At 43.4% G+C, this 13,627-nt stretch overlaps 1 protein-coding gene across 1 annotated transcript in view; it reads left to right on the forward strand.

The window, feature by feature from the left end:
• The window catches only part of plch2a (phospholipase C, eta 2a), an 83,516-nt gene that overhangs the window by 15,875 nt on the left and 54,014 nt on the right, over positions 1-13,627 (forward strand). Inside the window, exons 4-5 of the mRNA XM_029622714.2 lie at positions 958-1,087; positions 10,892-11,062. Of these exons, the coding sequence (XP_029478574.2) occupies positions 958-1,087; positions 10,892-11,062 (301 nt within the window). The remainder of the gene's footprint in view (positions 1-957; positions 1,088-10,891; positions 11,063-13,627) is intronic.

The following is a 13,627-nucleotide window of genomic DNA, read 5'->3' on the forward strand; positions in this document are numbered from 1 at the left end:
TTCTCTCTCCCCACATGCAGACTGCAGACTGACACACACACGGAAGTTCCTTCTCTCTCCCCACACGCAGACTGACACACACACGGAAGTTCCTTCTCTCTCCCCACACGCAGACTGACACACACACTGAAGTTCCTTCTCTCTCCCCACACACATACTGACACGCACACTGAAGTTCCTTCTCTCTCCCCACATGCAGACTGACACACACACTAAAGTTCCTTCTCTCTCCCCACATGCAGACTGACACACACACTAAAGTTCCTTTTCTCTCCCCACACGCAGACTGACACACACACTAAAGTTCCTTTTCTCTCCCCACACGCAGACTGACACACACACTGAAGTTCCTTCTCTCTCCCCACACGCAGACTGACACACACACTAAAGTTCCTTCTCTCTCCCCACACGCAGACTGACACACACACTGAAGTTCCTTCTCTCTCCCCACACGCAGACTGACACACACACTGAAGTTCCTTCTCTCTCCCCACACGCAGACTGACACACACACAGTCTTCCGTGCTGGCATGTCAGCAAGGCTGATGTGCTGATAAAAGAAGGGCAGGTGAAGGATGCCAGAGGCACCTATCACATCGTCTCGATCAGAGACGCACACAGACAGTTTGCGCTAAAATTAGACTCGGCTGCAGAGAGTGAGAGCTGTGTGAGAGATCAAAAGGTTTTGCTTGTTTCAGAACGATTTGGGCTCTGAACCGCAATTCAGCTTAGGGCTACCGTCTCTAAATATTCTGAACCACCCTAGCTGTCAACTATTTGTTGCAGATGATACTTTATTCATTGATTTAATCAATCAATAAATCAATCAATCAATCGATGTGAACACCCGTGGATAGTTAATAGAACACCAAGACTGCGTTTAAACAGGCAAGTACCCGTGTCTGTGTTTGTGCTTACACGTGTGTTATCCATCCTCAACACCTGCTTGATTGGTACGTGGCTGAAGCAGACATTTGCGGAGGCGGATAAGAACGGCGATGGCAGCCTGAGCATCAGCGAGGTCCTGCAGCTCCTCCACAAACTCAACGTCAACCTGCCCCGCCAGAAAGTCAAGCAGATGTTCAAGGTACACTACAGTCGTAGTTTTACGTCAATAATAATAATGGAGCTTTTAATAAGCACCGAATTACAAAGATCATCTCAAAATGAGAGGGAGAGAAGTGTTATCAGTGACAACAGGGCTGCTTAGTGGGCTTCTTTTTTTTTTTTACCAATTTGTGTGTGTCTCATTGGTTTGTTGTGGTAGGGACGCACTAGTCTCTAAATAATGAGCAGTCAAACAATCTTACAGACAAGTCTGTCTATTTCATCTATAAGTCTTTGCTAGGTAAAGCCCCGCCTTATCTCAGCTCACTGGTCACCATAGCAACACGCGCCTGTAGCACGCGCTCCAGCGGGTATATTGCACTGGTCAATCCCAAAGCCAACACTTCCTTTGGCAGCCTTTCCTTCCAGTTCTCTGCTGCCAATGACTGGAACGAAGTGCAAAAGCTGGAGTCTTATATCTCCCTCACTAGTTTTAAGCATCAGCTGTCTGAGCAGATTACCGACCACTGTACCTGTACACAGCCAATCTGTAAATAGCACACCCAACTACCTCATCCCCGTATTATTACTTACCCTCTTGCTCTTTTGCACCCCAGTATCTCTACTTGCACATCATCATCTGCACATCTATCACTCCAGTATTAATGCTAAATTGTAATTATTTTGCCTCTATGGCCTATTTATTGCCTACCTCCCTACTCTTCTACATTTGCACACTGTACATAGATTTTTCTATTTTTATTTTGTGTTATTGACGGTACGTTTGTTTATGTGTAACTCTGTGTTGTTGTTTTTGCCGCACTGCTTTGCTTTATCTTGGCCAGGTTGCAGTTGTAAATGAGAACTTGTTCTCAACTGGCCTACCTGGTTAAATAAAGGTGAAATGAAACATTTAAAAAATATAAATAGTGCACTACTTTTGACCAGAGCCCTAAGCACTACATAGGGAATAGGGTGCCAATCAGGACGCGGACAATGTCAACAGATTTTTTATTTTTTATTTAACTAGGCAAGTCAGTTAAGAACAAATTCTTATTTACAATGACGGCCTACCCCGGCCAAACCCGGATGACGCGGGGCCAATTGTGTGCCGCCCCGATCAAAGCAATTGATTCTATACACGTAGTATCGATCAAAGCAATTGATTCTACATGTATGTATTTTGGTAAATACTTTCTTAACACTTTTTTTTCTCAAAACTGCATTGTTGGTTATGGGCTTGTAAGTAAAGCATTTCACTGTAAGGTCTACAGCTGTGGTATTCGGCGCATGTGACAAATACAATTTGACTTGATTTTGTGGATATTTTGAAACAGTAAGTACAAAACCAGAGATGTACTTTCATTTCTGAGATAATATTTTGTGAGTCTTTATCTTATGAAAGAGGACGGCCCCTTTGTTTCCAATATGCTTCATTAATTGAAGCCATAAAGCCTAAGCAAACGACAATTACCTTCGATTTCTTAGATATCTCGGCTCAGTTTGTGTGTGAATGCCTATTCTCCCTGTATGGTTTAGAAATGACGAGGCAGCTTTTTCTAAATGACCCAGTCATGGTGAATAGAAAGGGCTGTGGCTTTCACGTCTTGATTACTTCACAACTTGAAATTGAGTTCATTCAACAACTTCAGTCAAGAATGTCGCAAAAGTACGCATTCACACTTGACCTTTTCCAAACCCATTTAGAATTACTCACTCAGTGGTAATGGGGATGTGTCATCTTGATGGTTGTGACTATTCAGACAGATTTGTCACAGAAAACTCTATTACAGGAAAGGCAATTGTGTCGTTCCATTTGATTTCAATCACTTTTTAAATTGATTTTATTATTTTATTTTTTCTCCCTTTTTCTCCCCGATTTCATGGTATTCAATTGGTAGTTATAGTCTTGTCCCATTGCTGCAACCCCCTGTACGGACTCGCTAGAGGCTAAGGTCGAGACCTGTAGGTCCTTCGAGACCCTATCCAGCCAAGCTGCACTGCTTCTTGACACAGTCCCCACTTAACCCGGAAGCCAGCCGTTTCCTCCGCCAGGTGTTGGAGGAAACACCGTACACCTGGCGACCGTGTTAGCGTGCATGCGTCCGGTCCACCACAGGAGTCGCTAGAGCGCGATGGGACAAGGACATCCCGGCCGGCCAAACCCTCCCCTAACCCGGACAACGCTGTGCCCGTGGGTTTCCCGGTCGCGGCCGGCTGCGGATCTCTAGTGGCACATCTAGCACTGCGATGCAGTGTCTTAGACCACTGCGCCACTCGGGAGGCCCTTTAATCACTTTTTAACCACACCCCTTTTGATTTGAGCAAAACTTACCATACATATTTGCCATGGTAGAAGTTGTCCTGAAAGCCCCAATATTTTTGTGTTTTACTCTCCTTTTCTCCGCAATTTCGATCTCATAGCTGCAACACTCCAACGGGCACTGGAGAAGCGAAGGTGGAGTCATGCGTCCTCCGGAACATGACCCACCTAACTGCTCTCCTTAACACCCGCCAGATTAACCCGGAAGCCAGCCGCACCGCATGTGTCTGAGGAAACACAGTTGAACTGGCGACCGGGGTCAGCCTGCAGAAGGAGTTCCACAAGGAGTTTCTAGAGCTCGATGACCCAAGTAAAGTAAAGCCCCTCCCCTAACCTGGACGAAGCTGGGCCAATTGTCCTCCATCCTATGGGACTCCCGGCCACGATGCAGTGCCATAGACTGTTGCGCCACTCGGGAGGCCCGCCAAAACAAAGTTGACCCATTTTGCATACCATGAGACATCCATGCCTTCACTGGAAAATATCAACGGTTTAGTTTGATATCATTTTAAAGCTTACAAACAGGGTTGTCAAAATATTTTATAATTTCTTTTAATTGCAATAAAAACACATTTTTTTTACCTTCAATTATCTTAAAACGCATAAACTCTTATGTTTTACATTTGTGCGTATGTTGTAGCTTCAAACCTATTCTACATCATCCGAGGTGTTTGTGTTGTGCCCACCACCGGTTGAGACACAGCATGCCTTTGAATACAGGGTGGGTGTCATTGTGCTGTCAAAAAGTCTGTATGAACAATTTACATATACTGTACAATGCCTTCAGAAAGTATTCACACCCTTTGACCTTTTGCACATTTTGCTGTGTTACTGCCTGAATTTTAAAATGAGATGTTGTCACTGGCCTACACACAATAATATCCAAATGGAATTATGTTTGTATAATTTTTTTTACAAAAAATGAAAAGCTGGCATGTCTTGAGTCAAGAATTCAACCCCATTCTTATGGAAAGTCTCTAAATAAGTACAGTAGTAAATAATAGTGTTTAACATGATTTTTGAATGACTACCTCATCTCTGTACCTCATCCATACAATTATCTGTAAGGTCCCCCAGTCGAGCAGTGAATTTCAAACACAGGTTTTCCAATGCAACACAAAAAGGGCACCTAGGTGTAGGTGGGTGAAAAAAACACATTGAATATTGTTTATTTTATTTTTTATTTAACCTTTATTTAATTAGGCAAACACATGATTATTAAGTCCTGAACCGGTTCCATCCCCCAAAAAGTACTGGTATATATCGTTCCTTTCTGTTCCTTTTTTTAACCAGTGAAGTCAAGTTTTTTAGATTTGGCTAAGTCAATTACTTCACCAATCAGTGCGGATAGAGCAGGCAAGCTATTTGTTTACATGCGTGGTGGACAGACAAGTGTAGGCTATGGCACAAGTGAAAATTTGCAGCTAGGGAAAGAGTGAGAGAGGCTTGAAGCACTGGGCATCTTGTTATGACATGCATTATATGAATTAATTCCACAGAGTTATACCTAGGAGGAGTGGCTTCTATGGAGGAACGTTTAAATATCCTTTGAGCTAGCTAGCGAACAAGCTTGAGCTAGCTAGCGAACAAGCTTGAGCTAGCTAACGAACAAGCTTGTGTGTGCAGAGTGGCACCAGAATTAAAAACACATCTTACCTTTTTGTAGTTAATAAATCCAACATGAAACATGATAACTATGCTTATAGTATTATAAACGCAACATGCAACAATTTCAAGATTTGACTGAGTTACAGTTCATCTAAGGAAATCAGTCAATTTAAATAAATAAATTAGGCCATAATCTATGGATTCCACATGACTTGTACTACAGATATACATCTGTTGGTCACAGATACCTTAAAAATCTGGTGTGACCACAATTTGCCTCATGCAGCCCAACACATCTCCTTCACATAGAGTTAATCAGGCTGTTGATTGTGGCCTGTGGAATGTTGTCCCATTCAATGGCTGTGCGAAGTTGCTGGATATTGGCAGGAACTGGTACACTTTGTCATACACGTTGGCCCAGAGCATCCCAAACGGGCTCAATTGGTGACATGTCTGGTGAGTATGCAGGCCATGGAAGAACTGGGACATTTTCAGCTCTCAGGAATTGTGTACAGACCCTTGCGACATGGGGCCATGTATTATCATGCTGAAACATGAGGTGATGGCGGCAGTTGAATGGCACGTTAAAGGGCCTCAGGATCTCGTCATGGTATCTCTGTGCATTCAAATGGCCATCGATAAAATGCAATTGTTCTATGTCTGTAGCTTATGCCTGCCCATACCATAACCCCACCGCCACCACGGGGCACTCTGTTCACAACGTTGACATCAGCAAACTGCTCGCCCACACAACGCCATTACACGTGGTCTCCGGTTGCGAGGCCGGTTTGGATGTAGTGCCATATTCTCTAAAACAATGTTGGAGGTGGCTTATGGTAGAGAAATTAGCATTCAATTGTGTGGCAACAGCTCTGGTTGACATTCTTTCAGTCAACATGACAATTTTACGCTCCCTCAAAACTTGAGACATCTGTGGCATTTTGTTGCGTGTCAAAACGGCTAATTTTGGAGTGGCCTTTTATTGTCCCCAGCACAATGTGTACCTGTGTAATGATCATGCTGTTTAATTAGCTTCTTGATATGTCACACCTGTAAGGTGGATAGATTATCTTGGCAAAGGATAAATTCTCACAAACAGGGATTGAAACATATTTGTACAAAACATTTCAGAGAAATAGGATTTTTGTGCGTATGTATTTGTTTTAATCTCATGAAACATTGGACCAACACTTTACATGTTGTGTTTATATTTTTGTTCAGTGTAGCATTGAAAAAGTCCATTCTTCTCTAGCTAATTAAAAAGTCTCTCTATCTTCTGAATCAAGCTTGTAATGTCAGTACAGTAGCCTGTGCTATGGAGGGGCAGGTAGCCTAAACACGCGCAGGCAAAGATTTTCAGCTTGCAGGCAGACACTGGAAGTTTCTGAGTGACAGAGTGAGGATTTGCATAGGAGCTTTGTTGCATTTTGTCAGTTGGACTGCCAGATGGTGAAGCGTGATTCATCACTCCAGAGAATGCATTTCCACTGCTCCAGAGTCCAATGGCAGCGAGCTTTACACCACTCTAGCTGACGCTTGGCATTGCGCATGGTGAACTTAGGCTTCAGTGCGGCTGCTCAGCCATGGAAACCCATTTCATGAATCTCCCAAATACCAGTTATTGTGCTGACGTTACAATGAGAGGCAGTTTGGCACTCGGTACTGAGTGTTGCAACCGAGGACAGATGATTTTTACAGGCTACGTGCTTCAGCACTCGGCGGGCCTGTTCTGTGAGCTTGTTGTGGCCTACCACTTTGCGGCTGAACAATTGTTGCTCCTAGACTTTTCCACTTAAGTGATAATGCCAGAGAAGCTGGTGTTAGGAGAATATATTGGCCAATATATCCTCCAAACACCGGCTTCGAGGGCATTATCACTTTCATACAATGGGGGTTACCAACACATTCAAATAATGATTTACATATTTTCATTAAACTTTATTTTGATGAATTTATTCATACTATTTCATCCTTCCACAAGATACAGTCCCGACACAAATCTAGGGTTGCTACCCAAGCCAGCTGGTTGTTCGTTCTATCGGTTCGGTTGCAGAGACTCGACCCAGTTAAGTCTTTTTGTTCTGTATCTATGGACGCGACCGAGTTGTTTGTTCTAAATGTTCTATTGCCATACTGGCTGGCAACGTTCTTATCCCTTGTTGCTAGCTAGCAAACTACATCAGACTTGCAGTCATTTACATTTAGTTGGATACATCCATACCAATGAGCTAATAATGCTCGATTTCAGCTGGCATAGAAAATGTGCTCTCCTGTCAGGACACTGTTGTTCAGAGGAGCTAGCCAACACAATCCCTTCCAACTGAAGCTGGAAAGACTGCAAATACAAATACATTTAATTTTAATAGTTTGCTATTGATATTTTTTTGTATATTCTTTGTATAAAAATGATGCTGATTCATGATTTCGAATGGCTGAGAAAAGCTGCCTGCCTGTCGGTCTCATCCTGAGTCTCGACACATTCATTACTATGAGACAGCTGGAGATTGAATTTGAATATTGTAACAATGTTGCAAATGTCAGAGAGACAGACAGCAAGGTTTAAATCTCCGCTGTTGAAAACAACTAAATGTTAGTCTAAAAGAAATGTGAGATAATGTCTACGTGCCCTTTACAGTGGAGATCAAGTTTATAAATTGCCCAGCTGGGCTAATGAGACAGTGGATTGCTCAGTCAGATGGAACAGAGTAAATACCCATTTTAACGTCATATATTTAGCAGATGGGAACTTGTGGAATAGACACCGTCTGGAATGCGGTTTTAACCAATCAGCATTCAGGATTAGACGCAACCGTTGTACAATTCACAATAACAGCACTTACAGTTGACCGGGGCAGCTCTAATAGGGCAGCAATTTGATGAACTGATTTGTGGCATCCTATGACGGTGCCACCTTGAAAGTCACCGAGCTCTTCAGTAAGGCCATTCTACTACCAGTGTGTGTTCAATTTTATACACCTGTCATCTACGGGTATGGCTGAAATAGTTGAATCCACTCATTTGAAGAGGTGTCCACATACTTTTGTATATATATAGTGTATCTGCAACAAAACAATTTTTTGGAAAATATGCTCTTTTTTTTTATTGTGCTGATTTTAGATATTAACATGAAAATATGTCGCCAATTGGATGGAAACCTAGCTTGTAATGTCTATGATAATGTTATAAATGTATGCAAATTGTAACTTATTTTTGTCTGTAACGTATTTTCAGGTATGTGTCAGATCGCAGGAAGACTAGCTGTCTCCATTGACGTTGGCTAATGGGGATCCTAATAAAAGCCATAAATCCTAAAAAGTGGTGGTGAGAAGATCATGGAAAGACGAATGGAGATATAACCCTTGATACATGACTTTTTACTCAGGGTTAAGCTATTAGCTGCAAACTCCCAGCCATGACATAGCCTAGTAAAGCCAGAGGGTTCTTTGACAGCATGACCCTGCGAGGATTAGCAAGTTAGCGTTGTGTTATCGTGTTAACGTGTTGTTAGCGCTGGTGGTCGTGGCTGTTCTTATACCCCAGCCTGTGGCGTAGCTAAGCGCGCTAAGCCTTGCGCCCCACCGAGGGGTCACCCATATGGTGCTCAGGGACGCAGATGGCTTCTGGTGTAATACATGGTAACACACGGTAAACACACCAGGGACCAGTCTGGACGTGTGTGTGTGTGTAAGTACGTGCGTGCGTGTCAGACAAGAGTATGTTTACGGGATAGTGGACTGGTCTGCTGGCTTAACCTATATACTCCTGGGAGGAACCTGTGTGTGCTTTTCTCTGTTGACTTGACCCAGTAGGAGGACAATAACCAGCGCACATGCATCAATTGCAATAAGCATTAGTGACCCTCTTTCAATATATATTACAGTATACAGAGTTCTTGGCTTGTTAGCACCAGATTTTTGGTACATTTGTCAAATCACAACATTGTGTGCAAAGTCATAGGCGGTCATGTCAGAGAGTCTGCGTTATGTTTTTTATTATTTAACTAGGCAAGTCAGTTAAGAACAAATTCTTATTTACAATGACGGCCTACCCCGGCCAAACCCTCCCTTAACCCGGACGACGCTGGGTCAATTGGGCGCCGCACAATGGGACTCCCGATCACGGCCGGTGTTGATACAGCCCGGGATCGAACCCGCGTCTGTGATGACGCCTCTAGCACTGCGATGCGGTGCCTTAGACCGCTGCGCCACTCAGGATAAATGTCGCATTGCTGTAATTTTCCAGTTAGCTTTGAAACTCTCATCAACTAGCTCTCATGTCTCAGCTACCGTTTGGGTGCAAATCGTTACTTATATTCTGAGTTCACCATCACTGGCAACGTTAAATGGAATGTGAAAAAGAGAAAGAAAAACACCTTGCCTGACCATGTTTGCAATTTTCCAGTAAATGTAGATCCTATTGATTCAGTCAATCTGATTGTAGCACTGGCTTATCTTACTTCCACACTCCCCTCTAAGTCCCTTGAGCTCCACACACCGATAGCATCTCCTCCATTCTGACTCACTATCATCTCATTCATTGGTTCCGATTCACTGGGCCTATGATCAGAGGCCGATCTGTTGCTTTCAGAACAATCCTTAGGGTGAGTCCCAAATGGAACCCCCATGGGCCCTGGTAAAAAGTAGGGCACTATATAGGGGTTCTGGTCAAAGTAATGCACTTCATAGAAAACAGGGTGGCATTTGTGACGCACACTCAGTCTGACCCCCTGCCTGCCCAAGAAGCAGTAAGCTGAGGAAATGGGGTTGCCCGTTTTATTATAAAAGGACTCCTTCCAGCACCAACTGGGGTGAGGTGATGTACTGTAGCCTAGCTTAGCCTAGTGCATCAAGAGTCTCTCTCCTCCTCTCACCCTGGAAAGATTGACTTCAGAGAGCCCGTTTGGTGTTGAGACACAGAGGTACATTGTTTCAGTAAGGCACTCTTTATCCCGGGCCGGAGGCACCACCACTCAGGCAAGCTGCTCAATGATTTATCGCAGCTGAAAGCACCGGAGATGAGGAAGAGAAGCGAGAATCACCACACACTGATGAATGAGTTCATATTAGCCACATGGCTAAAGCACCACCTCGTAGTAACCTGCTTAAGTGCTCAGGCCCCCTTTTACATAATGAATGTGTGGGAATGAGACTAGATTGATCTTTTCTGTTGATTTAGAGGAACAGGAGCTCTTCTGGTGGATGTGTGTGTGTGTGTGTGTCAGTTGTTTCTGCCTAGTCATACTGAGAAATAAGTGTCAGTTCCTCACTTGTGCCAAAACCCATATTCACTCTGTGACCTGGGTGTGTTTGTGTGTGTGTGTGTGTGTGTGTGTCAGTGTAGAGCAGGGATCTGGCTGATTGAAAGTTATGAGACCTGTAAGTTTGAAAGTTTGTGTGTGTTTTTGAAGAGCTGGGAGCTGGCCGGGTATCAGAACTGGCAAGTGTGTGTGTTGTGCATGGAGGCCAACCTCCCACCATCACCCACGTCATCACTCTGCAGTCAGGTCCATCTCTAGCAATGCGAGACATATGGAGCTGGCCATACACAAGAAAACCATTTCAGCCATGAGTGTTGGCAGGCATGCAGATACCTAACTACAATATGCATGCACATATTCACACTACATCACCAAAACACAACTCGATATTCCATCTGACTAGTTATCTGAGTGTTGGTGGCTGTTAATTGCTGTGCATATTATTCAGGCGAACTTTTAATAATGTGATCCTATACACAACACCGTTCCATTCACAACAACACATAATTTGGTCTAGGATCTATAGGCTAGCCACATGATGGATGCAATAACAATCATCCCTCAACTGAATAACTACTGCGATACAGTGGAAGTTAGGATTCCACTCTTTATGTCTAAATGACCTGACATGGCATTGTGACTTCTCTTCTCCCCAGGAGGCAGACACAGATGACAACCAGGGCACCCTGGACTTCGAGGAGTTCTGCTCCTTCTACAAGATGATGTCGACTCGCCGTGATCTCTACTTGCTCATGCTCACCTACAGCAACCACAAGGACCACCTGGACAGCATCGACCTGACCCGCTTCCTGGAGGTGGAGCAGAAGGTATGCAGGAGCAGAGTTGAAGCGTATGCAGGCAGGCTGGTAGGCAGAGAGGCACATAGACGCACACATGCATGCTGGCACACACATCCGTACACGGATGCACAAACAGGTGCAAGCATGCAGGCACACTGGCATGTACTCACACGGAGGTACTCACACACATACACACACACACGCACATCCCTAGATTGATCTATGGGGGACATGGTTTGGGTTAACTTTGATTTTGTTGGTCCCCTTTAAAGGCCAGTGCGGTCAAAACTCTGTTTTCCCTGTGTTTTGTCTCTTATTACAGCTGATGTAACTAACAGTGTAAACATTTTTGATCAGGGTTATTTCCTGATAGTTTCTGGTTGGAAATACAATCTTCACAGGACCTTCTAATCAGCAGGTTTGCACAGGCTGGAGTTTCAGCTTACCATGGTGACATCACCATGCGGTAAATTGGTTAATAGACCAATAACAAAGAGATTTCCAAACCTCTGCCAAAAACAGCTAGTTTTCAGTTTCCCCCTCCCCACTCAGACCACTCCCCCCAAAATTGGTTGTTGGTAAAAAGCCATTTTTGTCCATTTGAATAAAAATCTATTACAGTAAGGTAATTAATTGTTACCCGGAAATGATTTTATATTCATATAAAATGGCTGCATTGGGCCTTTAAGGCATTTCTGGTGACAGCCCTTTTTTGTAATGGCTTGACTGAGGCAAACATCTGAAGATTTGACTCTCAATAATGGTTAGCGACATGATCCACTTGTTGGAAAATTGTATCCCCCCCCCCTCCTGCCTGTTTCCATGTGTCAAAAATATGTTGATCAACAGATTAGGGGGAAAAGCAAGGGATATTACTGTTTAATTGCAGTGAAAATCTAAATTTGACATTCTGACGCTCCAAACTTTGACAAAGAGGTTTCAACCGTTAAGGGACAGATCTAAATGTACAACCCCCTCCCCAATGTTACAAATATTTTCACATGACCCTCCCCTTGTACAGTAAAATAAATGGAACACCCTCCCCCTCATAGAATTAACTAATGAACTCAAAATAATGTTTACGACCACAAATAACAATAACTATAGCGACTGTGTTTATAGACGTGGATATTGACTTCAACATGCTTTTGTGGCACGATCGGTGCCACCCAGAGCTATAAGCTAGAAGGTTGTGGGTTCGCCGACCAACACAGATGAGCTCACTCTCTCTGCCTGGTTCATTACACCATGAATCAGAGCTGGCTGCAGACAATGATCAGCTAGGGTGAAATCAGATTTTCAACATTTTGATGCCATATTTATAAATATATGCAATTCATTTTCCACTTCCATGTTTCTGTGCCAATGTACCACACAACCAATCAACAAAGCATACCGACTTCGAGCAATTCAATATCATGGTTTTGTGTCGACAAAAATAAAATCCATCCCTCCCTACCTTTTAGGCTTACCCAGTATAGAAGGGATGACTTGACAATATCATTAAACTTGTTTGTTGTTTCCTGACATTTAATCCCAGTACAATTTCCTTGTTTTAGGTCAGTTAGGATCACCACTTTATTTTAGGAATGTGAAATGTCAGACTAATAGTATAGAGAATGATTTATTTCAGCTTTCATTTCTTTCATCACATTCTCAGTGGGTCAGAAGTTGACTTACACTCAAATGAGTATTTGGTAGCATTGCCTTTAAATTGTTTAACTTGGGTCAAACGTTTCGGATAGCCTTCCACAAGCTTCCCACAATAAATTGGTTGAGTTTTGGCCCATTCCTCCTGACAGACCTGGTGTAGCTGAGTCAGGTTTGTAGTCCCTCCTGCAGCAAAGCCCCCCCACAACATGATGCTGCCACCCCCGTGAATCACGGTTGGGATGGTGTTGCAAGACTCCCTCTTTTTCCTCCAAAAATAACGATGGTCATTATGGCCAAACAGTTCTATTTTTGTTTCATTAGACCAGAGGACATTTCTCCAAATAGTACGATCTTTGTTCCCATGTGCAGTTGCAAACCGTAGTCTGGCTTTTATATGGCGGGTTTGGAGCAGTGGCTTCTTCCTTGCTGAGCGGCCTTTTAGGTTATGTCGATATAGGACTCGTTTTACTGTGGATATAGATACTTTTGTACCTGTTTTCTCCAGCATCATCACAAGGTTCTTTGCTGTTGTTCTGGGATTGATTTGCACTTTTCGCACCAAATTACATTCATCTCTAGGAGACAGAACGCGTTTCCTTCCAGAGCGGTATGACGGCTGCGTGGTCCCATGGTGTTTATACTTGTTTATACTTGTGTACTATTGTTTGTACAGATGAACGTGGTACCTTCAGGCGTTTAGAAATTGCTCCCAAGGATGAGCCAGACTTGTGGAGGTCTACAATTGTTTTTCTGAGGTCTTGGCTGATTTCTTTTGATTATCCCATGATGACTAGCAAAGAGGCACTGTGTTCAAATCAAATCAAATCTTATTTGTCACATACACATGGTTAGCAGATGTTAATGCGAGTGTAGCGAAATGCTTGTGCTTCTAGTTCCGACAATGCAGTAATAACCAACAAGTAATCTAACTAACAATTC

This window comes from Oncorhynchus nerka, linkage group LG20, assembly GCF_034236695.1.
Source record: "Oncorhynchus nerka isolate Pitt River linkage group LG20, Oner_Uvic_2.0, whole genome shotgun sequence".
Lineage (NCBI taxonomy): Eukaryota > Metazoa > Chordata > Actinopteri > Salmoniformes > Salmonidae > Oncorhynchus > Oncorhynchus nerka.